The sequence below is a fragment of the Eptatretus burgeri genome, chromosome 14 (genome assembly GCF_056783735.1).
Source record: "Eptatretus burgeri isolate ZD-2024b chromosome 14, Ebu_testis_v1, whole genome shotgun sequence".
Lineage (NCBI taxonomy): Eukaryota > Metazoa > Chordata > Myxini > Myxiniformes > Myxinidae > Eptatretus > Eptatretus burgeri.
In genome coordinates, this window is record NC_140974.1 from 68993943 (window position 1) to 69018942 (window position 25000).

The 25000-nt window shown below is 48.8% G+C and overlaps 1 protein-coding gene across 1 annotated transcript in view; it reads right to left on the minus strand.

The window, feature by feature from the left end:
* The window catches only part of LOC147013535 (uncharacterized), a 145118-nt gene that overhangs the window by 10375 nt on the left and 109743 nt on the right, over nt 1-25000 (minus strand). The window contains 2 exon segments of the mRNA XM_085855396.1: nt 3220-3253; nt 17826-20789. Coding sequence (XP_085711522.1) covers nt 3220-3253; nt 17826-20789 — 2998 coding nt within the window.

Consider the following 25000-nt stretch of genomic DNA (forward strand, 5'->3'; position numbering starts at 1 on the left):
ACTGGTGGAAGTCCACATGTACAGTGCCTTCAAAAAGTATTCACACCCCTCGACTTTTTTTTCACATTTCGTTGTGTTACAGCCTGAATTTAAAAATGGATTAAATCTAATTTTTTTGTCACCAATCCACACAAGATACTCCATAATGACAAAGTGGAAACATGTTTTTTAAAATTCTTACAAATGAATCAAAAATTAAAAGCTGAAATGTCTTATGTCAATAAGTATTCAACCCCTTTGCTATGACACTCCAAATTGAGCTCAGGTGCATCCAATTTCCTTTGGTCATCCTTGAGATGTCTCGCCAACTTGATTGGAGTCCACCTGTGGCCAATTCAATTGATTGTGCATGATTTAGAAAGAAACACACCTTTCTATACAAGGTCCCACAGTTGACAGTGCATGTCAGAGCAGAAACTCTAAGATGAAGTCCAAGGAACTGTCCGTAGAACTCCGAGATAGAATTGTGAGGAGGAATAGATCTGGGGAAGGGTATAAAACAATTTCTAGAGTGTTGAAAGATCCCAAAAACACAGTGAGCTCAATCATTAGGAAATGGAAAGAATATGCAACTACCCAGACTCTTCCTCGAGATGGCTGTGAAACTAAACTGAGCTACTGGGCAAGAAGGACCTTGGTCAAGGAGGTGACCAAGAACCCATGACTACTCTGAGAGAACTACAAAGTTCCTTGGCTGAGATGGGAGAACCTGCCAGAAGGACAACAATCTCTGCAGCACTTCACAAATCTCGGCTATATGGGAGAGTGGTCAGACGGAAGCCACTCCTGAGAAAAAGGTATATGACAGCACACCTGGAGTTTGCAAAAAGGCACGTAAAAGACTCTGAGAGCATGAGGCAAAAGATTCTGTGGTCTGATGAGATAAAAGTTGAACTCTTTGGCCTGAATGTAAAGCACTATGTCTGGCAGAAACCGAGCACAGCTCATCACCCATTTAACACCATCCCTACCATGAAGCATGGTGGTGGCAGCATCATGCTCTGGGGATGCTTTTCAGTGGCAGGGACTGGGAGACTTGTCAGGATAGAGGAAACAATGAATGGAGCCAAATACAGGCAAATCATCCTTGAGGAGAACCTGAGTATAAAAGACCTGGGACTGCAGTGAAGATTTACATTCCACCAGGACAATCACCCCAAGCAGCACTGTTATGGCTTCTGAACAAGAACGTAAAAGTTCTTGAGTGGCCCAGCCAAAGCCCAGACTTGAATCCCATTGATGTAGTCTGTGGAAAGACTTGAAGATTGCTGTTCACCAACACTCCCCATCCAACTTGATAGAGCTTGAGTAAATCTGAAAGGAAGAATGGGATAAAATCCCCAAATCCAGATGTGCAAAGCTGATACAGACATACCCAAGAAGACTCGAAGCTGTAATCGCTGCCAAAGGTGCTTCTACAAAGTATTATATTGACTCTGGGGGTTGAATACTTGTGTAAATTAGACATTTCAGACTTTCATTTCAAATTAGTTTGTAAAAATTTCTAAAAACACGTTTCCACTTTGTCGTTATGGGGTATCTTGTGTGGATCGGTGAAAATTTTTAAAATTTAAACCATTTTAAATTTGAGCAGTAACACAACAAAATGTGGGAAAGTCGAGGGGTGTGAATACTTTCTGAAGACACTGAATATACCCTCAGTCATAAAACAGAGAGTTGGGATGAGTGGTTACTTCAACTGACAGAGGACTGTACTTTGTCCCTCTGGCCAGCAGGCTGAAGGAACATCCCACTCTGGTGATCTCGAGAAAATGAGAAACTGGTCATCTGCCTTTAACCAGACTCAGTAGAGTAACGGTTGTAACATCCGCTGTGAGCGTGCGAGCTCAGCGGTTTGAACCCCAGTCGAGTCATACCAAAGATTTAAAAAATGGAAAGTGCTGCTTCACTGATTCCATCCATCCGTGCAGACTCTGTGCAGAGCATTGGTGCTGCATAAGCAATCTTCTCGGCTTATGGGCACAATCCTGGGCAGGTCACCACTCCAACACAGGATACCAGCAAGCACAGGATACCTCAGAAGGATGATAGGTAGAGCCAACCCCACCTGGTATTAATTCAACAGCCAAGCAGGATTTGAACTCAGAATCCTAGGATCCCAAGCCTACCACCCTAACCATTAAGCCAACACCAAGCATCTTCACCGATTCACGTTCAGTATTTAAAAAGGATAGAGCACGGACAAATAACCATAGGTTAGCAACACTAAAACAGGCTTTGATGGGCCTAATGGCCTCTTGTGTCAAAACTCATATTTATTTGTATTTATAACTTGCGATTGAATGCAGAAAAGTCCCATCCTCACATTTTATCCCCTCATTTTAAAGGGACAAGTTGAGAGTGCAAGTCGTTTCTGCGTTAACAGACATGTTCTTGGGAGGTGAATTGATAGCAAGGAGAGGTGTATTAATCTGGAGCTCCTGGATTTCCGAATGAACTATAACCTTTCTTGAACTAATCATATCTTCAAGCTGGCCTCGAAAGCCAGCTGCCGTCTCAAAATACTACATAGGGCCAGTCATTCCTCTGCTGTCCTCGGCTTATAAGGCCTTCATCTGAAGTGATGAAGAATGTATGACTACCCTTTAAGGGTTGGCATTGCTACTTTGCCTCCCGTTAAGGCATTGATTACAAGGCCTGTTGCATTGGCATCTTGTGGCAAGAGATTAAGAGCAGACTGAAGTCTCTACCAGTTAGCCTGTGCAAATAGCCACATTCTGCGTCGATGAGTTTGCTCCCTTACAATGGCCTGATAGATGACGGGCCTTGACAAGAAAGTGATGAGAAAAATCAATAGGGGCAGAAGAGGAACGAGAGAGGTTGGACGGAAAGTTCATTAAAACACTAGGTACACGAGGGAGGACATACCAGTCGCAGAAATCTGGATTAGGAAGTTTTACAGATTGGGTCAAACACAAAGAGTCACAGGAAGGCTTTTACTGCAATGCCGTGGCTGGTTGTTACAGAGCTAGCCCTGAAATAATCGCAGATGAGGAACAGAGAGTTGGGATGGATGGTTACGAGTTGTTGCATATGAGAGGAAATAGAGACTACCTTCAGCTCAGCATTCAACGATATAGTCGGACAGCAGCAAGGAGTGGAATTTCCAATACATTTATCTACATCTGAGATGGCAAACTACAGCATTAAGATTATGGTTCTAATAATAACAATAATTATTATTATTATTATACTTACTCAGAAGCTCCTGTTTCCTGTTTATTACTGGATCCTGCAAGAAAAAAAAAAGTGAAAATGGTTGAAAAAAAAAACGAAAATCTAAAAGAGTTTACCAGACTTCTCAAGCATACGTGTTTTATTCTGATTGATAAATTTTCTTTTTGAATGAACAACAACATGGAAGATGATGGAACACATTTCATGGAGATGGCTGCACATGACGGTATTCTTTTGAATCCGAAGGGGATTCATGAACCTTGATATCCTTTGTAAAAGTTTTTTTTTCACGTTTATCGAGCTACTGATTTGCAACTGTTAAATTGAATGGGGTTTTCAAATAAATATGTAAAATGCACGATCATGGATCAAAGGGGATCATGTCTGGCAAAGTGCCACCTCCCGCACACCCCTCACCCCCTCCCCCAACCCCAACATCGGTCTGGTGTAGAGCCCTGAGAATGGATCAAGGGTTCCTGGATTGGCCATAAAAGCTGTAGCAAAGACATGTCTGTTTTTACCTCCACCACCAAAGGTCGACAGAGGTTATGTTTTCAACCCTGTTTGTTAGTCTGTGAGCATGATATCTCAAAAAGTTAGTGGATGGATTTTGACTATTTTAATATTAAAACTTTAATAAATAAATAAAAAAAATCCACTCAAAAAGTGGATGGATTTTGACAAAACTAGGTGGATGAGTTGCAGAGGTGGACAAACGGATCCAGATCTGGCCTATCAGTGGTACACAAAACGTAAACTGTTCAGCCTGGGGGAAAGTATGTGCTCTACTGAGTGATGTTAAAGTTAGAATCTGAAACAACTTGTAAGCAGTGTTTACAATTATTTGGCATCAATTGATAAACTTAGACATGATAAATTGACCACTTATTGTTCTTCATTCATATGTATCACATGGTTGTGAGCCAATGGCTGTGACACTGATGCAACGACCCCTTTAGGGTCCACAAAACAAAGGGATCTGAGGTGGTGAGGTCCCTGATTGGCCAAGGGGGCCACCCCTCTCATTCTGGGCGGAGTCTCAAAGTTGTTTCTCAACCCCTCTCAACCCCACACAAAACAAAGCCCTTTGCATCATCACAGGTTGTACATTAACAACACCCATTGAGCACCTACAAACAGAGGTAACAATGTTAAAAATAGGGCAATACACTTGGGCGCTGAACTTGGGGCAACTCCCCCCCCCCCATTAATACCCTAAACCCCGATGTTTAAAATGGCGTGAATAAACTTTGGTACACTACAGGTGATGAAGGTTGTGGTCAAGTTTCATCAAAATTGTGCGTGTAGTTTCGGAGAAGAAAGCAAATACCTATTTTGGGGGTCAAAACCCTCCCGGAGACACCTTTAATGAGCGCAGAGTTTGATGTGGTCGATAAACTTTGGTACATCACGGGTGATGCAGGTTGTGGTCAAGTTTCATCAAAATCGTCTGTCGAGTTTTGGAGAAGAAAGAAAATACCTATATTGGGGGGCAACCCCCCAGGACATCCCATTAATGAGTGCAGATTTTGATGCGGTCGATAAACTTTGGTACATCACGGGTGATGAAGGTCGTGGTCAACTTTCATCGAAATTGTGTTGGTTTTTTTGGGAGAAGAGCCAAATACCTATTTTGGGGGGTCAAACAGCCCCCCACCCCATACACCCCCTTTAATGAGCGCAGATTTTGATGTAGTGAATATACTTTGGTGCACCACAAGTGATGAATGTTGTGATCAAGCTTCATCAAAATTTCGTGTGTAGTTTTGGAGACAGCAAATACCTATTTTGGGGAGGGGGGGGTCAAAACTCCCCCCCCCATAGACCCCCTTAATGAGCGCAGATTGTGATGCGGTTGATAAACTTTGGTACATCACAGGGTGATGAAGGTTGTGGTAAAGTTTCATCGAAGTCATGTGTGTCGTTTCGGAGAAGAGAGCAAATGCCTATTTTGGGGGGATAAAAATCCTCCTGTAGACCTCTTTAATGAGCGCAGATTGTGATGCGGTCGATAAACTTTGGTACATCACAGGTGATGAAGGTTGTGATCAAGTTTCATCCAAAGTGTGTGGGTAATTTCAGAGAAGAGAGCAAATACCTATTCTGGGGCGGGGGGGGGGGGGTTAAAAGAACCCTCGTAGACCCCCTTAATTACCGCAGATTTTTATGCAGTCAATAAACCTTCGTTCGGCATCAGATGTGACGCTTGTGGCCAAGTTTCATCAAAATTGTGTGGTTCAAGTGATAATGACTGAAGTGTTTACAGACTGACTGACTGAATGACTCACTCACCTACACACACTGCTCGACCGCATAAGCTCACTTAAAGACTAAAGTCCAGGTGAGCTAATAATTGATAGGTCACATGGTCTGGCAGCCATATTGGATTGAAGGAAAATATTAAAAAAATTTCTTTCTCTTGAACTGCTGCATCAATGAAAGTGAAACTTCAGAATTATGATCTGGTAGTGATGGGGAATATGTTTTAAATTTCAACCTGATCAGATGCATGGTCTGGCAGCCATTAATTGTTTTTTTTGATAAGGCTCACTTGGCTGCACCTGGATGGGATTAAGGGTAGAGGAGTAGCAGTTGAAATCCGAGTCCTATCTCTAGGTTCCTCTTGATGACTTCATCTTTGCTTTTTGCTTGTTCGGGTAACTTCTGATAACTTCTGTGCAGTACCTATTTTATTTGGTCTTCCTTTTGATTTGAATTCAATTTTTTTAAATTAAAAATTTGCCATCAGAAGATTTGACTTGCACCAAGTCCTTCTCAAGACTGTGTGGGGTAAGTATACTATGAACGCCATCCCGTTGTTATTGTTGCTGTCGTCATGGCTGTAGTTGCTGTTTTTCTGCTCCTTCAGTGTACCGTTATATTGTTGCGAATCTGGAAACCATGAGCACACAGACATCCAGGTTCCAATAGCTCAGTTATATCGGTAAGTATGTGTTTTATAGATAGCTTCCTTTCCCTTGTCTAATGGGTAAATAAATGTAAATGTGCTGTGAGTTACTTTGATAGGGTTTTTCTTTTATTTTTACACCTTCCCCTCGCTCTGACCGGCGCCATTGTTCTTCGTGCGTTCAACGACGAACATGGGCGGGGATTCGCATCACCTCGGCTCGAGACTCCGCCCAGAATGAGAGGGGTGGCCCCCTTGGCCAATCAGGGACCTCACCACCTCAGATCGAGGCGCCGCCCATAATGAGAGGGGTGGCCCCTTGGCCAATCAGGGACCTCACCACCTCAGATCGAGACTCCGCCCAGAATGAGAGGGGTGGGCCCCTTGGACAATCAGGGTCCTCACCACCTCAGATCGAGAGCAGGGAGGGCGGAGACGTCCCCCCCTCCCCCGAAACAGGGTGAATAAAGATGCGGGCACTAATCTTGGTAGGAGGCATCACATCTCGTCTTGGCTGGTCTTGGAGAGGAACTACTTCTTGTCTTGGTGATCGCCATCGTGTTCGTCGTCTTGCAGGAGCGCTCGTCTTGCTGGAGCGCTCGTCTTGCTGGAGCGCTCGTCTTGCTGGTCTTACCTCGTCTTGGTCGTCGTCGTCGTCGTCCTCCTCCGTGGATCGAGTCAGCTTGAAGACCACACGAGGTGGACAGGTCCAAGGTAGACCCTGGTCTTCAGCTCATCCTGTCCTTCCAAGCTGAAGTCCGTAATAAAGGCTTTAGCCACCACTTCTTTTGGGTGTATGTGCGTGTGTGTGTCCGTGGGCCCGTCTGTTAAGTAGTAAACTGTTTTAGTGTTTTTGCTTGTATATACGTGCATTTATTAATATTTGGTTTAGTCCTGCTCTTACGTGCTTCCCTCGTTCCCCAATTATTGTTGTATAAAAAACCCCATTTGTTCAATGTATCAGCTCGTTCGTGTCCTTTCCTCCATTGGTTCGACATGACGCGTGTTTGAGAATTAGTACGGCTGTTTGGCCCAGTAAATTGCCATTTTGTCCGGCTCGACTTTGGTAATTCCGCTCGATTACGCCGGATCCGAGTCGGCGATCGCGACTCGATTCAGACAAAGTCGGCCGAGGGTGAATTTCACTGGTAGTTGGACCACGTGGGTATTTGGGTAAATTGAAATTGGCAATCGACCCCACCCCACGTGGTCGACCTCATTGGCGAACTTCGGTCCGATAGAGGACCCGTCGGCTCCGGAGTTATCCGGGGTGACGACCTAAACATTCCGGGTGATTGGCGGAGTCGACTCTTCGGCTCTATCTAGCGGTCGTGCTCGCAGCTGACGCCCGGCCCCACAACATTGGTGTTCAGGAGTGGAATTCGAACCCCTCCGTCTCCACGAAATTCACGGATTCGGATCAGGGGTGTAGGGAGTGAACCCCCCCCCCATGTCCCCAAATTACGAGCAGTTTAAATTTTGTTTCCAACACGCAACATGTTTAGCCAAGACGAGCTGAGGCAGGTGGGTAGTAGTAACAGTGTCGATGAATCTATGGCCCAGGACGAAATCACCGTGCAGGTTGACTATCCCCCACAACGAAACTCAGAGTCCGTAATGGGCGCAGTGGGAGCGGCGGCGCAAGAGCACCCCCTCCATCAAATTTCCCCGGTGCCCAGTGAAACCGCGACCAATCATGGCGGATCGACTTCATCGGGGCCACTTGACATGAGCCAGCTATTGGAAATTTTGATGCACAAGATGGATGCAAACACGCGGGATCTGCGAAGCGATATGGATGCAAATATGCAAATACTGAGGGACGATATGCAAACCCAGCGGGGTGAGATGCAGTGCATGGGGTTGAACCTCCAGGCAGGGCAAGAGGCAATGAGGACGGAATTGGAGGAGGTGAAAGGCAAAATGGCGGAGGAGATCGGCACTGTACGGGGAGAGATGGCTGAGTTGAGAGGGAGTGTAAAAGGTGTGTGGTCCGTAATGAAGGTGGGCAAGGAGGACGTGACAAAAAAATAATGACGGTTGGACGGGAGGTAGACAAACTCGGAAAGGGGGTGAAAGAAATTAAAGAAGGACAAGGGCAATTCGAGAAAGAAATGGGAAGGAACGCGACGGCAATAGACGGACTAAGACAAAGCCAGCAGGAAACGAGGGACGAATTAGAGGCCGTAAAAGAGGGGTTCAGGGCGATACACGGGGAGATGACGGAAATAGTTGGAGAATTTGGATAAAGAGTAGAGACGGAGACGCGGGAACTGGCAGAATGCTTAGAAAAACACATGGATGAGACAAAAGAAGGGTTGAAATTGGCAAAAGGGGAATTAGTAGAGACACAGGGGGAAATAGGGCAGGTAAGGGACGAACTGGAAAAGGTAAAAGACAAGCAGGCACGAATGGAGGGGAAGGTAAGGGATATAAAAACAGAATTGGTGGAATGTATTGAGACCCGATGTAAGAGGCAGGATGGCCTCTTTAAGGAACAGAGGGAGAAAATACGCTCCCTCGAAGCGGATCGTAACCAGGTGAGTCCGGTGTCACCGAACGAGGTAAGAGGGTTGCATGACGCAGGGGCGTGCATGCCGAGTTTGGGGGGTGGGGGCAGAGATTTTGGGGTCTCTTGGCCTAATACAGGCCCCCAGTATGGTTGTTCCCGAGTGTATGTGGAATGCGAGCGGGATGGCATGGGGGAGTACGCAGGACGGTGCGGGGCAGGCACCGACCCAGACGGGGGTGACAAATTGTCCGGGCGAATGGCTCAGGCTTCGCGGGGGAAGGGCACCGCTGGAATCTGGGGGGTCTGTCTCTCCATTTGTCCCTCAGGGACTGGTGAGTGGGGTTCGGACCCCGGGAGGCCGGACGGTGCCGCTAGCTCCGTACGACAGGAAGACCGACCTGAGGGCGTATATGGCCCAATTTGACCACGTGGCTAGGGGTAATGGCTGGGGCGTGGACGAGAGTGGGACCCACCTTGTGGCGGCGCTGCGCAGCGTGGCGGCCGAGATCCTGACCACAATGCCCCCAGGGGGGATAACGTTGGTGGGCCTCCGTTCGGCCCTAAATAACCGATTTGGCGTGAAACAGCAGAGCGAGCTTGTTAAAGCTCAGCTCAGTGGGCGCAAACGACAGCCCCATGAAAAGATGGGGGATTTGGCATACGATATTCGCTGCGCGGTGGGGATCGCACATGCGAACATGGCACCGCTGTACCAGGAAGACCTTGCCCTGGACTATTTTATCCAGGCTCTTGCGGGCACGGACACCGGGGCCCTGCTGACCACATTTCGCCCGGAGAGCCTCCAGAAGGCGGCCGACGCTGCCGCCCAATGGGAGGCAGCAAAGCCTCTTACTCGAGGAGCCGAGCAACATGCGTTGGCGGTCTGGCAGGTGGGCCCCATGGACAACCGTACACTGGGAGCCGGGTTGGTCTTGGCTCCCGAGTGGAGCTGGAGGGAATGGTCCGGGACATGGTCGACCGCCGGTTAGCAGGGTCTGGGCCATGGCAGGCAGCTCATGGGTGGACGCGTGGTGGGCCATAACCAGATACCCCAATTCGGAATGAGGGGGGATATAATTTGGATTACCGGAGGCATACACCTTACCCGATGAGGTGTTTTAATTGTGGCCAGGTGGGCCAACTGCAGCGGCGGTGTAGGGCCCCGTGCAGGGAAAGACTGCAGCCCCCCAGACCACCAATTCCGACCCGTGCAACCGGGAATAGCCAGGGCACAACACCACCCCACCGCCAGTCCCAAGGAAACGAAGGAGTGCCGAACATATAGGGCCGTGTTCGGCGGACCCAGATGGGGAAGAGCCCTCAGAGCTGCGACAGGTCATCTATTGTAGCCAAATTGGTACTGGTAGTTTGACAATTCGGTGCAAAATTGCTGGCGTAGGGGTAGACGCCGTTGTGGACACAGGAGCGAGCACCACGATCATCAGCCCTGTTGGTCCTTGATTCGAGTGTGGATGGGTGGGATGAGATCCACCGTCTGCAAAATCATAGTTTGCAGCTAGCTACCGGGGCAACGGCCCCCATCATAGGGCGTGGTTTTGTGACCCTTAAATTGGGCACGGTGAAAAGAAAAACAGAGGTTTGGGTGGCGGAGGTGTGTGACCCATGTCTTAGAGGGTTGGATGTGCTGACCGCCGGTTGTTGTAAAATCGACTTCGGCCGAGGAGTCATGCAGTTGGGTGGAGAGGAGTTGCTGTTGGGGGGCATGGGCAAGAAAGAGAGGGTGGAGCTGGAGGCTCCCGACTCCGTGGTCATTCCCCTGGGTGCAGAGGCAGTGGTCCCTGCCCGGTGGCAGGCACACCCAGCCTGGCAGGGCTCCTGCGGCCTAGCCGAGGTACTGGCGGGGCAATCGACCCCCGGGTTTAGTCGTGGGCTGCACCCTGGTAAATACCGACGGGCCTAGCGTGCCCGTCAGGGTAATAAATGTTAGCACGGAACCACGCACTATTGGACGGGGCACGAAGGTGGCAGATTGTACCCCAGTGGTACAAGTCGCAGAGCTGAGGGATGATAACATCGCGTCTGACCGGCCCCAGAGGGGGTCTCCAGAGTCTGTTAGGAATTGGCCCGATCCCATTTACGAGATGGTAAATCGGAGTAGTGTAGATTTTGAGGACGCCCAGCGGGAGGCCTTACACAAACTGGTCGACCGACACATAGAAATCTTCTCCTTGTCACCCAAGGATATTGGATGTACGGGCCTGGTGAAGCATCAGATCCACACCGATGGGGCCCGGCCTGTCCGTCAGCCCGCTCGACGGCTCCCCTGGAGCAAGAGAGAGTAAGCTTACGAACAGGTAGAAAAGATGCTCAATGCAGGTGTCATTGAGCCCTCGGGGAGTCCTTGGATGTCACCGGTTGTGTTGGTAAAAAGAAGGATGGGACCACGCGTTTCTGCGTGGACTATCGCCAACTTAACAACGTGACACTCAAAGACTCCTATCCCCTGCCTAGAATTGACGATACCCTCGATGCCGTTTCAGGCTCCAAATGGTTCTCAACCTTGGACCTCAAGAGTGGGTATTGGCAGGTGGAGATGGACAAGACGGGAAAGGAGAAAACGGCATTTTCTACAGGGAAGGAACTGTATCAGTTCACTGTGATGCCGTTCGGTTTGTGCAACGCCCCCGCCACCTTTGAGAGATTGATGGAGCATGTGCTGGGCAGCACGCCATGGCAATCATGCCTGGTGTACCTGGATGACGTCCTGGTACACGCTAAAACATTTTCCCAGGCAATAACTAGTTTGGCGCCTCAGGCAGGCAGGGTTGAAGTTGAGCCTGGGGAAATGTACTTTGTTCGCAAAGGAAGTGGCCTATCTCGGACACGTGATAAGCCGCTATGGGGTGAAAACCGACCCAGGTAAAATTACAGCAGTGGAGGAGTGGCCCGTACCCCGTAACGTCAAACAGGTTCGGGGGTTCTTGGGTCTTTGCTCCTACTACCGGCGCATTTGCGGACATAGCTCGGCCCCTTCACCGGCTTACAGAGAAGGGGTCGAGATTTAATTGGACAGAAGAATGCCATCAGGCCTTCCTCAAATTAAAGGGGTGTTTGATATCCGCACCCGTCTTAGCATATCCCACCGATTACGGGATGTATACCCTGGACACGGATGCAAGCCAGGAAGGATTGGGTGCAGTCTTGTCTCAGACACGGGGGGGGGGGGGGTGCGTGGAAAGAGTGATCGCATATTACAGTCGGGCCATGAGTCGGCCCAAACGAAATTATTGCGTCACCCGCAAGGAACTATTGGCCATGCTGTCTGCAGTGAGCCACTTCCACCCGTACTTGTACGGGAGGAAATTTTTGGTTCGAACTGACCATTCCTCCTTGCAATGGCTCTTACGGTTCAAGGAACCGGAGGGCCAGATTGCAAGGTGGTTGGAAAAGTAGCAGCAGTACGATTTCAATGTTGCCCATAGAGCCGGTAAGGCTCATGGGAATGCCGATGCGCTCTCTCGACGCCCCTGTCTGGGAGAAAACTGTAAATATTGCACAAGGCATGAGGAGAGGGACCAATTGGCAGACACCTCCCAGAAGCTCCTAGCCCGTGCGGCCCAACTTCGCCACTAACCGCAGGTGAGGAATTTGGCAATTTGGCATGGAGCACGGCCCAGCGGGAAGACCCCGTGATAGGGCCCGTGTACGATTGGGTCCGAGCAAATGAGACCCAGTGGGGTGGAGGTCACCTCATTCGGAGCGTGAACAAAGGCATACTGGGCTCAGTGGAAGACCCTATAAATGAGGGACAACATCTGATATCGCAAGTGGGTGGAGATTCCCTCAGAGAGAACTTCTTGGCTGGTCATAGTCCCAGATCAATTTAAGACCCAAATTTTGGAACAGGTGCACGGTACCCGCGCCGGCGGCCATTTGGGCAGGATCAAAACAACATCTCGGGTCCGCCGGCGGTTTTATTGGGTCAACATGGGGCGCGATGTACAGGACTAGTGTCGAGCATGCAACGGCTGTACTGCCAAAAAGGGACCGGCACGAAGGATGAGAGCCCCGCTTCAACTACATCAGGTTGGGGCCCCCCTTGAGCGAGTAGCCATGGACATTTTGGGACCACTGCCCACCACTCGCCAAGGTAATCGATACATCCTCGTAATTATGGACTACTTCACTAAATGGCCGGAGGCCTATGCCCTTCCCAACCAAGAAGCCGGTTTGTGGCACAGACCTTCGTAGGTTTTGTATGTCGGCACGGGATAGCAGAGGAGCTGCACACCGACCAGGGTGGAAATTTTGAGAGTTAATTGCTAAAAGAAGTGTGCAGTCTCCTCTCAATTTGAAAAACCCGCACAACGCCCCTCAGGCCACAATCTGACGGCATGGTGGAGAGGATCAATAGAACCCTAATCCAACAATTGACCCTCTTCACCGCCGATTGCCAGGATGACTGGGACGAACATCTCCCATATCTGTTGATGCCCTACCGCTCAAGTCAGCACGGAGCCACCCCTGTAGCCTGGCGCTGCTCCTGTACGGACGGGAGCTGCGAGTCCCCGTCGATTTGCTGTGTGGCCAAATGCCTGAGCATCCCGCCGGACCCCCAGGGAAGGGCTACGCACGTCAGTTGGAGGAAGGCATGGAAAAAGTCCATGCCTTCGCTCGCCGCCAACTCCAACAGGCGGGTATGAGAATGAAGCACCGGTACGACCACCGGAGCCAAGCGAGTGAGTATCCCCCGGGGATGAAGATTTGGTTCTTCAATCCCCGGAGGAGGAAGGGCAGATTCCCAAAGCTCACCTAGCCCTGGCAGGGCCCGGGAGTCGTCCTGGTGCAAATTAGTGACGTGGTCATAAAGATCAAAATGGGGTCATGGGCCCTTCCCCGTATCGTCCACGCTGACCGCCTTAGACCCTATAAGGGCGACCTTACGCCCTCATAGATGGATCGGATCGGAGTAGCCGGAGCCAGGACCACCGCTCCCACGGAGATGCAAGGCTCTTTGAGCCTTGCCCCTGAGTACACAGCCCAGTTATTGGGCAAAGGAGGAAAAAGTTAGTGGGATGGGTTAGCATTCGTTAGACCGGCTTCATGGGGACATGAGTTGTTTCTCATGCAGCCCGTGGAATGGGTTAGTTAGAGTGATTTAGGATACATTTAGAAAATGGATTTTTGGGTTTCTGGAGACACGGACAGACATGGAATGTGTAGTGGGGACGTAGCTTAGCTACGTAGATTAAATGGATCGTGCATTAGAATAAGGGATGACGAGGGAGCATGACTTAGGGGAATTTAGTTAGGAGAATGGCAGTGTTGAGTGATGTGAATTGGAAAATGGAAAATATGTACAATGAGTGAGTATGGGCCAGCGGGTCTGAGTGTGTATGGAGTGAATGTGGAATGCATGGTGCGAATGAATGATTGGGGGGAGGGGTGATTCCCACCCAAAGGACCCCGGGGTCAGTTTAATGTTAGTTTGTGGGTTAGTCAAATTTACCAAAAGGAGGTCGTTTTGTTGTTGGTGTTGAGAGAAGGCACCAAACCAGTTTGGAGGGGTGCAGGAGTCCATGGACCGGCTGGGAGAGTGGCTTTTGAAAGGTGAGTATTGATTCGAGGGCACCCCGGGCACCGGACAAGTCGGCCAGAGTAGGCCAAGGGTCCAAGATAGTGTACTGGGCATGGGCGACCCGCGGAATGGGACCCGGAGCACCAAAGATGCCACGTGGGCATGGAAGGGGTCGTAAGATGAGTCGTAAGCATTTGCCAGAGAGGACAACCCCCCCCCCCCCACGTTCATAAGGAGCTGGTAGGCTCGGAGACAGCCTCAGGGCCCGGGGTGCCATGGTTAGAGTTCGGCAGAGGGGAGTCCCTGCCAAGTGAGCCACAGTGCCCAGCCACGAAATTGTGCAAGGGCACGAGTGAAAATTTGAGGGCGAGGCCCAAATTTATAATGGACACCAACACAGGGGACGGGAATCATGGTTTTTAGAACCGATAGTATAAAGTGACAAGCGTTTTGGAAAGCCCCGGGTAGTTTAAAGTGGAATAAATGATAGGGTAGTTTGGGAATGTACCTCTTCACACCATCCATCCCTTCGCTCTCAGTAGGCCACTGGACTCACTGTGGAGAAGACTGCTGAATTATGTGGGAGGCCATTCTGAGGCTTTGTTGGGCCACGAGGCAGGACGCGAGTCTCTCCCTATTCCCCTCCAGACAGGGAACGTAGGGGTTGGGAGTAGGCTCGGTTGACAGGATAGGTTAGCTGGACAAAGACAGGAAGTGGGTTAGGGAGACGGAATTATAAAAGAAAAAAAAAAGAAGAAAATAAAGAGGGGCTAAATTCTGTTGTGTTGTGTTGCAAATTAAGGGAGTGGGTATGGACAGAGACAGGCAAAGGCGATAGGTTGGGGGGAGACAGTAGGGTAGGTCGAAGCCCGCTTTCGGAGTGGCCGGCACCACCGCACTCCCTCCAGACCCGCACGGAACAAGACCAGAGGCCGGCCAGCTTCAGATGCCGGCCTGGTTGTGCTCCAGCCACCTGTTCCACATGGCCTTGCCTTGTCATGCCTTGTCGCCTGCCTCTGCCATGACCCCATGCCTGCTACCCTATTTTGCATTTGCCCCCCCCCCCCCCGTGTCACCGTTCATCACCATGTGTGCCAGGATCATCCAGTTTTGCAAGGACTGCCCTGCAGGCAACCACACCACGGGGACTGCATTGAGCAGCCCGTGCACCATTTGTGTTTCTTGCATCCAGTCCAGTTCCATCCAGTTCATTTCAGGGAGGACCCAGGGACTGCATTGGGCAGCCGGCTACCTCCCTGTTCTTGCACGAAGGAGCCAGAGACTGCATTGGGCAGCCTGGCTGCCTCTTCAAATGGCCTGTGGGACGGCATATGGCATGCCGGGTTAGGGTGAGTTGCCTCCAGCAGCTGGGGGTAGGAAAGAAAGGAGGAAGACTCAAGGGGGACCTTTTGAGCAGGCCCTGAGGACAACTGACCTTTAGCTGCTATGCACTCACCCTCACACAAACTGTTAACTTTGCCGTGCCTTTTTCCCCACAGATCACAGGTCCTGGGCCATGGTTAGTGTAAATAGATAAGTTAAAATTGTAAATTAGTTTAACCCACCTGTATTTCTGTCGTAGCGCCAGCAATGTAGTTAAGTCGTCTGTTAGTTATGCAGCGCATTAGGTTATTTATTTTTGGGACATGTATAAAATAAAAAATAATTAAAAAAAGTCGCACTCAGGGATCCGAAGCTAAAATGTACTAGGGGAGAACTTACACATGCTGGTCACACGCCAATTTGACGACTCAGGACGAGTCTGTAAAAAGGGGAGGGGGTAGTGTTGCGAATCTGGAAACCATGAGCACACAGACATCCAGGTTCCAAGAGCTCAGTTATATCGGTAAGTATGTGTTTTATAGATAGCTTCCTTTCCCTTGTCTAATGGGTAAATAAATGTAAATGCGCTGTGAGTTACTTTGATAGGGTTTTTCTTTTATTTTTACACCCTCCCCTCGCTCTGACCGGTGCCATTGTTCTTCGTGTGTTCAACCACGATCATGGGCGGGGATTCGCATCACCTCGGCTCGAGACTCCGCCCAGAATGAGAGGGGTGGCCCCCTTGGCCAATCAGGGACCTCACCACCTCAGATCGAGAGCGGAGAGCTGATAGGGCAGAGACACCCCCCCCCCCCCGAAACAGGGTGAATAAAGATGTGGGCGCTGATCTTGGTCGGAGGGATCACATCTCGTCTTGGCTGGTCTTGGAGAGGAACTACTTCTTGTCTTGGTAGTCGCCATCGTGGTCGTCATCTTGCTGGAGCGCTCGTCTTGCTGGGGCGCTCGTCGTGCTGGTCTTATCTCGTCTTGGTCGTTGTCGTCCTCCACCGCGGATCGAGTCAGCTTGAAGACCACACAAGGTGGACAGGTCCAAGATAGACCCTGGTCTTCAGCTCATCCTATCCCTCCAAGCTGAAGTCTGTAATAAAGGCTTTAGCCACCACTTCTTTTGGGTGTATGTGCGTGTCCGTGGGCCCCGTCTGTTAAGTAGGAAATTGTTTAAGTGTTTTTGCTTGTACATACGTGCATTTATTAATATTCGGTTTAGTCCTGCTCTTACGTGCTTCCCTCGTTCCCCAATTAATTGTTGTATAAATAAACCCCATTTGTTCAATGTATCAGCTCATTCATGTCCTTTCCTCCATTGGTTCGACATGACGCGTCTTTGAGAATTAGTACGGCCGTTTGGGCCGGTAAATTGCCATTTGGTCCGGCTCGACTATGGTAATTCCGCTCGGTTACGCCGGATCCGAGTCGGCGATTGTGACTCGATTCGGACAAAGTCGGCCGAGAGTGAATTTCCCGGGTAGTTGGACCACGTGGGTATTTGGGTAAATTGAAATTGGCAATTGACCCGACCCCACGTGATCAGCCTCATTGGCGAACTTCGGTCCGATAGATGACCCGTCGGCTCCGGAGTTATCCGGGGTGACGACCTATACATTCCGGGTGATCGGCAGAGTCGACTCTTCGGCTCCATCTAGCGATCGTGCTCACAGCCGATGCCCAGCCCCGCAACAATATATACAGTATTACATCGAGAATTCTTAAGATACAGGATACGATTTTGTGTGGAACTTCCGTGTTCATCACGCTTTCTTGTAAAGGGTGCCCGGTATCACACAATAATCAAAACGGTACCATTGGAACTGCTACATGAAGCTGAAAATCTCACTTCTTCCTCTTCCATCCTGAAAAGATGAGCTTTCAAAATATGCACTTTCATGATTAAACTGACACTATTTTTTGTTCCAAGTAAATCGATGATTCGCTTTCCAAAGGCACCATTTTTATGATTCTACGATGACGGAACCCTTTGAATAAAATGTAACGGACACATGGACGGACGCTTCTCCTTTTTGTAATAAATACTAGTATTACAAAGGTATAAATTGTTTTGCAGTGATTTTCCTTCTACCCCAATAACTGCCCAGGGCGTTTGTTGGAGAGACGGGGAAGGGGGGCGTTATTGGGGGAAATACGGTATGTTGTTCTCACACGTATAGCTTATTTTTCTGGTCATTATAACATTTACTAGTGAGTTATGAGTCTCCCTTCCACTGGTGACATGTACATCTGCACAATGAATGACAATGCAAGATACACCTGAGTTATTAAAACAATTTTGAATTTTCTCTTTCCCTTCCACATTCACATATCCTCACCTGCTTTGTCAGCTGGAGCTGTCGGGAGAGGCCTATCCATGCTGTCATTGTCCTGCAAGGCCTCAGATTCAACCATTGTTGTTACACTGGACATTGGAAGCTGGTCAATGGCATACACTTGGCCAGCACCCTTCTCTGTAGTGGATGGTATACTCCCAAATGGCTCAGGTATTGATTCCTGATGATGTGTTCTCTGAGAAATGTGCTGGGAAACAACATTGCTTGATTGGCTAATCTGTTGAGTTGCTGTCAAAGTGGCTGGAATTGATTCATTCTGTGTCTTTGAATGGATGTCAAATGGATGAGACAAAGTAACAAGATAGTTAGGTGATAATGACTGTGTGGTTGATATGCTTTGTTTAGTATCAAGTGTTGGAAGTGGGGGGATGGATGGCATGTTATGAAGAAAGCATGGGCTGCCTTGAGTGGTGGTCTGAGTCACACTAACCGGATGAGTCGTAAGCATGTCAAGTGGAGTGGAAAACTTATCAGGTTGGGTGGTGAAGACTGTGACAGTATCAGATTGGGTAGGGAAGGTGTTGGTCTGACCGGCGATGATGCTGGGCTGACCGGCGTTGATGCCGGGCTGACCGTCATTGATGCCTGGTTGACTGGCGTTGATGCCTGGCTGACCGGCGTTGATGCCGGGCTGACCGTCATTGATGTCTGGTTGACTGGCGTTGATGCCTGGCTGACCGGCGTTGATGCCGGGCTGACCGGCGTTGATGTCTGGCTGATTGGCATTGTTACCCACCTGACCAGTGTTGTTTCCGGGCTGACCGGTGTTGATGTCTGGCGGACTCGCATTGATATTGGGATGAGCAGTGTTGTCACCTAGCTGACTGGCATTGTCACCTGACTGATTGGCATTATTGCCGAACTGACTTGCATCATTGCCAGACTGACTGGCGGAGGTGCCAGGATGACTGACAAATTTTGGTGAATGGTCAGTGATAGGCATGATGGCTGTTGCTGCAACAGAAGTCTCAATGTCTGTTTTCTTGTAAGGTTGTTCTTGTAATTGACTTCCAGGGATTGTAATAAGCCCTTTGGGAGAAGAGGGAAAGAGAACCTGGGAAGAAAGGCTGTTACTTGTACTGCAATCTGTATCTACTGATTGAGACACTGACAGATTATTATTTGCAGTGAGCTGCACATTGTCTAGAATTTTGCATTTATCTGTGGCATAATCAATGTTCTCGCTCTGCACTTTGTGGGTGTCTGTTACAACTACTTCAGCTGGGTTTGGCAGTGGTGGCTGCAACTCTGTGATTATAGTTCTTTCCATAGCAATATCTGCCTCTGTGACCTCAAGAAGTGAGGAAGTATGAGGGCCTTCCAGGTTTTGGAGAGCAGCAGGACATTCAAGATTGTCAAGAATTAACTGTTTCTGAACTTCTTCAGGTGCCAGCACAGTGTGCGCCCCAGCTTCAACCCTTTTTACTGCAGTGGTTTTTGACTCAACTGGTGTCACCAAGCTTATATCCACAGCAGATTGCTCCATATTCTTGGTTATGTTATCATCAACTAATAAGTGAAGCGTATCTGGCATCTGGGATCTTGATGGCTGCTCAGTCTCGTCCATCTTGCTAGCACTAGCAGTGCCCTGTAAAGGCTCTACCGATTTTGACGTGGCAACAGGTGGTGGGAGAAACCCTGGGTCAAAACCCGTGGCAGCAGGGAAGTAGAATTGGTGTGTGGAAACTCCATCAGACATTGGGTTTACGATACGAGCCTTGTGCAATGGCAGCAACTGAAGAGATGGAGACAATTCTGCAGACTGTAGTCCAACTCCTCCTGAGGTTTTCACCAGGCTTGTATTACGGCTTACAGGTTCACAAATTCCTGCTCTTTCACCCCCAGAGAGAGGAACTGGATGCAACTTCAGCATTGGGGCTGTCTGGTTGCCTGGCATGCGTCGCACTCCAGTCACATTGGCCTTGCGATTGGGGCTTCCTTTTTTCCCTGGGCTGACCTTACGAGGACTGTGACTTCCTCGCCTTGTTGGTGCACTACCTGTACGATCCGTTGAGGATTCATCCTTTCCAACAGCACCTAATGTAACTGGGAGTTGTGGAAAAACACTAGTGTTGCTAGGAACTTGCCCTATGGCTTTTAAGGTGGTCGGATTCAGTCCCTGTTGCTCAAGGCTGCGTGAACCATAAGCTGGCTGCTTGGGTTGTGGAAGCAGCAGGTTGATTTGCGGTGGAAACAGACCAGCAATTGATGCATTTAGACGTTCTGGAGAGAGACTAATCTCTGAGGGTTCACAGCTTGGTGGGCAGAATGTAGGTGCCAGTGTGTTGTAAGGCCGTGGGCTGCCACGATTTGGAGTTTTTGGACGTGATGTAGAATTTGGTAAGCACCCCAGAGAGGAGGCCAAGGTTTGAGGTGCTGGGCTGGTAGCTTGTGATGTATTCGTATATGCTAGTCGAACTGCACCAGGAACTGGCAAACCACTCGGTGAAACCTGTGTAACACCTGGGACCAGCTCACGCGTACCCATTCCAAATTTGAGCAAGGTGCTCGAAAGAGTTGGGCCACTCACTCCCAAACACACGGTGGGATTTGCAGAAGCAGACCAAGACTTTGTAGCGTCGTCAGGGTTGCTTGCAGTGACCTGATTAAGTGATCTTCCTTCTCCCTCACCTTCATCTGCCTCTTTCATCTTTTCCTTTTCCTGAAAGCCAAAAGTTACTTGTCCACCTGAAGTGGGAACTATTAGTTCACCAACTGAGCTTTCCAGTGTGTTCATCATGATGTTGGAAATTGGGGTATGAGGGCCTGTTGAGGCAAAGGGAGTGGATGGAGATCGAAGAGAGGGAGCAGTGTGAGGTGGTAGAGTCGAAACTCGCATTGGATCATGGGGGTTATGATGTAGCTGTTGAATGGGTGGCGCTGGAATCTGTGGTGAGAAAATGGGCGAAGGTTTGAGTTGTGGTTGGCTTGTGTTCAGAGACGGCACTGCAACAACACAAACAACGAACCATCACCTGCGTCATGACATATACAGGAGACATCAATCAAACCTATGACTGATTTTCAGACATTAATCTGAATATACCATAAAAAAACATCACTCTTGCAATGATAAACCAACACCAAGAACCAGTTAGTTGCCGAATACCATCACATACCCAAAACACCTGTGCAGTAAGGAGAATAACATTTTAATGGCAATAAACATTCCAGAGTTTTTTTTTTTTTTTTTTGTATACCTTGGTCGAGGCTCGTATGAGAGCTAACACACAACTCACAGCAAGGAGGCATGAGACAAGAGGGGCGGGAGTGGAAGGGACAAAACATTGGGGAACAGACACAGGTGAACTGTGGAAGGGAGAGGGATGGGGATGGGACGGGGAACATGGCGAGGGGAAGATGGACATTAAAGGGACTTTCAGGAAGGAAAGCAGGAGAATTGAAGGAAGTGGGCTTGGGTGGATTATCGGGGGTAGAAAAGATCGAGGATTTGGATGGGGGAAGATAAGAGGTGGTGGTGAACAGCTGTTTTGAAGAGTTTGTTTTAATGTCCAAGTTAAATGCAAAACTCAACAATTGAGATCCATCCATTGGGACCATACTCTGTGCAGAGCGTTGGTGCTGCCTAAGCAGTCTCCTTGGCTAGTGGGCACAATCCTGGACGGGTCGCCATTCCGACACAGGTGTCGAGATGCCTACCTCTCACCGAGGTGTTCAGTTGCAACACTGAAAATTTTGCTAATTTTCTACAGCATAAAGATGACCATCGGTAGCAAAAATATTTCTGGTACATTGAGCATTTAAATTTGTTACTATTCTTAAACTTTTGTATGCCTGGTGTTGGCTTAATGGTTAGGGTGGTGAGCCTTGGATATTAGGTTCCTGAGTTCAAATCTTGCTCAGCTGTTGAATTAATACCAGGTGGGGTTAACTCGGCCTGTCATCCTTTCGAGGTTGGCAAAATGAGTGCCAGCATGCTGGTGTACTGTGTCGGAGTGGCGACCCATCCAGTATTGTGCCCAATGGCCAAGGAGACTGCTTAGGCAGCACCAATGCGCTGTGCAGAGTATGGTCTCAATCTCCTCCTCTCCTTCAACTTTTATTACTGAGATAGTCAGGGATGTTTCAAGGATAACTTTGTTAGAATAATGAGAAACACCCCAGCCTGGGGGTGGGGAGGAGAGTGGGGGGGAGGTGTAGCAACTATATTTTGAGCCGTGGTTAACAATCCCCCCAATCGTTTGTAGCAGGGGTCAGTAAACCACTTGCACTGTGGAACGTGTACAGGTGAAAATCTTTAGTCGTCTCCCGGAGAGGGGGAAAGAGGGTGGATCTTTTTTCTTTGTGTGGAGATCAGCTCAGCCCTGTTTTTTTAAATATAATTTTCAGATGCGCGTGCACACATGGCTTCTTGTCCACCACGCCTCCGGCAAGGTCGGACACGGGGCACATTAAAAATGAGTTCTTTCCGACCGTCCGACCAATCATCTGTCCATGTACTTTTGTGTGCAAGATATTTCAAAAACCGTTGAACAATTAACTTTCATATTGCAGAAATCTATTCTTCATGACATTATCTCAATTTTATTAGATCACGGCTGTGATTGGCTGAATTTTGTTGCCATGGAAACCATCGTGGTAAGTTGGCTTAGGTACGTTATATTTCAAGGAAAACGTTCAAGCTTTAGCTTTCATATTACACAAATCTATTCCTTATATAACCCAAAAGGTGGGGGACCTCAAGTATCAGCTCGTTGTTTGATATAGTACGATGATCCGAATGAACATCACTGTGCTTTCTCCCTGAGTATTAGATTACAATATAACTATCGTTTTTATGAGATGATAATTGTAAACCTAAGGCTGAAAAAGATTGATTAGATGCAGTTGCTTGAATTCATTCAACTATCATCACAAAGATAAAAAAAATAAAATATGGAGCATGACAAACAGTGTCGGATTGGGTAGGTAACATAAGATCACTGTTCAAAGACAATCCATAACATTTCAAATTACCCATAGCAAGAGAGCGTAAAGTACAATCGTCAGAGATGCTATGGACATTATAGGGTACTATTTGGTGTGGGACAGGGACATGGCGAAGACAAGGGTGCGATATTTAAAGGGGTGGGCCCAGCATCATAAGACATCAGAGGCGCATCTATAAAATAAGGTGCAGAAACGCTGACAGTTCAGTTCAGGAGAGTCTCAGCAGAGTGTGCCCTGAGCGAGTCAATTATAAGTCCAATTCAGTTGCAGAGCGGACGCTGAGTGCCGTTTGTGAGGGTGTGCGGCCCGGCAGTTCCGAGCGAGTTCAGCTCAGTTCCCAGAGTCGCCCTCGAGTTACGGAGTGAACGCCCTGAGGGGGAAGAAGAAGAGGAGAACGAGCCAGGACGAGTTGCACGACCACAGTACCTCTGGCGCACCCTCACACAAGCACCCGCAGCCCCCACAGAAGCTGGCCACCTCTACCTACCCGTCTGTCTCCTCCTTAGTGTCTTGTGGTACATGTACGAGTCTGGCATGCACAATATTAGGTTAGGATACATGATCAGTCCCTATCCATTTAGTCAAGTGGCACCATCATGTGTGCCATGTTGCTCCCCCCTTTCATTTATATTCATACGAGCAGGGGAGGGGGGAGGGGAGGGTGGAGGGAGGAGATACCCGGTGCTTCCCAGCTGAGTGAGCTTTTCCTGGCGGTGATTTCTGGACGTGTAGGACATTGAAAAGTTATGGAGTTATTGGCCTCATGGTGGTTACCATTTGCCTGTGGGATGGTGGCAGTACTGCCTGACCCCACATCCCAATATACACTTTATAGCGGGCTTTGGTGGCCTCAAAATGGATGTCAAGGCCAACATGCAGGACCTTTAAACCTTGCCCGGAATCTGAAGTACCTACACCCATAATTTGGGACCTCTCGGTGCTACAGTTCCACAGACTTGATCCTGAACAAACAACCATGAAAGAGACAGGAATTATGTTAACTGCCTCCATGTTTGCCAACTTTGGATACCAGAACTTATAATGCAGGAAAAGCACATGTTCTCACATTGTCGGACAAGCAAGATGACTTGATTCAATATACTTCAGTGGTCATATGTTATGCCTGGTGTTGTCTTAATGGTTAGACTGGTGGGCTTGGGATCCTTGAGTCTTGAGTTCCAATCCTGCTTGTATGTTGTATTAATACCAGGTGGGGTTGACAGCCTGTCATCCTTCTGAGGTCGGCAAAATGAGTACCAGCTTGCTGGTATCCTATGTCGGAGTAGCGACCTGTCCAGGATTGTGTCCAGGATTGTGCTGCTTAGGCAGCACCCACGCTCTGCACAGAGTATGGTCCCAATGGATGGATGGATGGTCAGATGTTCTCAGACACAGTCTCTTCAAAGTCTTGGTCTCGCCACCTGCTACAACCTTTCTTGGTTTGACCATGTTGTTAAGCTAGCATCCAGAGGGAAAGGGTACCATGGTATTCTTCCCCAGATTCAGACTCCATGCTCATACCTTTACCTTCCTTTTCTTTCATGAATGGAATCACTTTAATTTGACCCTTTTGTGTTCTTCTCCCGAATCATTCAATATAGCAGTTCAATCAAATCTGGATCAATGTGTGCCTTTTGTGTCCAGGAAGGTTAAGGTGTCCTGGCCTTTCATTTTCTTATGCCAAACCGAGTGAAAGATGCTTCACCATCCACACTGCAGCACACCATTACACCCCCCGCCTTGCCTAATGCCATGTGAAAATAGATCACGGCCACCCCGATCGGTGACTAGCAAGGTAATGTGCAATTGGGCCATGTTGCTCGACATCCACAGCACTGATTGGGTCGGGATGCTGTCACTGGGCATGGCCAGCCTGTGATTGGTGAGAAGGGCTGATGTGGATGCCTCACAGACAAGAAGGCATCTCCTGCTGTGCAAGCTGCTGCTCTTGTGGGGACCTGGTATTTCCTACCCTCCAGCTTCTGTAAATCTCAATGGGTTTTGAGTGGTGTGTGTGTCATCGATTGTTATCTCCATAATTCGGGCTTCAGAAGATGGAACAGAGTCCTCCTAGGACTCGGAGCATCCACATTCTTTTCGGTGAAGGATCGTAATTCACGGGCTAAGTTGTGAAGTCATGTTGTTCTCAGAGTTTTGTCCCGAGGGCTCTTTTCAGGATCGTCACTGAGCCCCAGACAGCCTCCAAC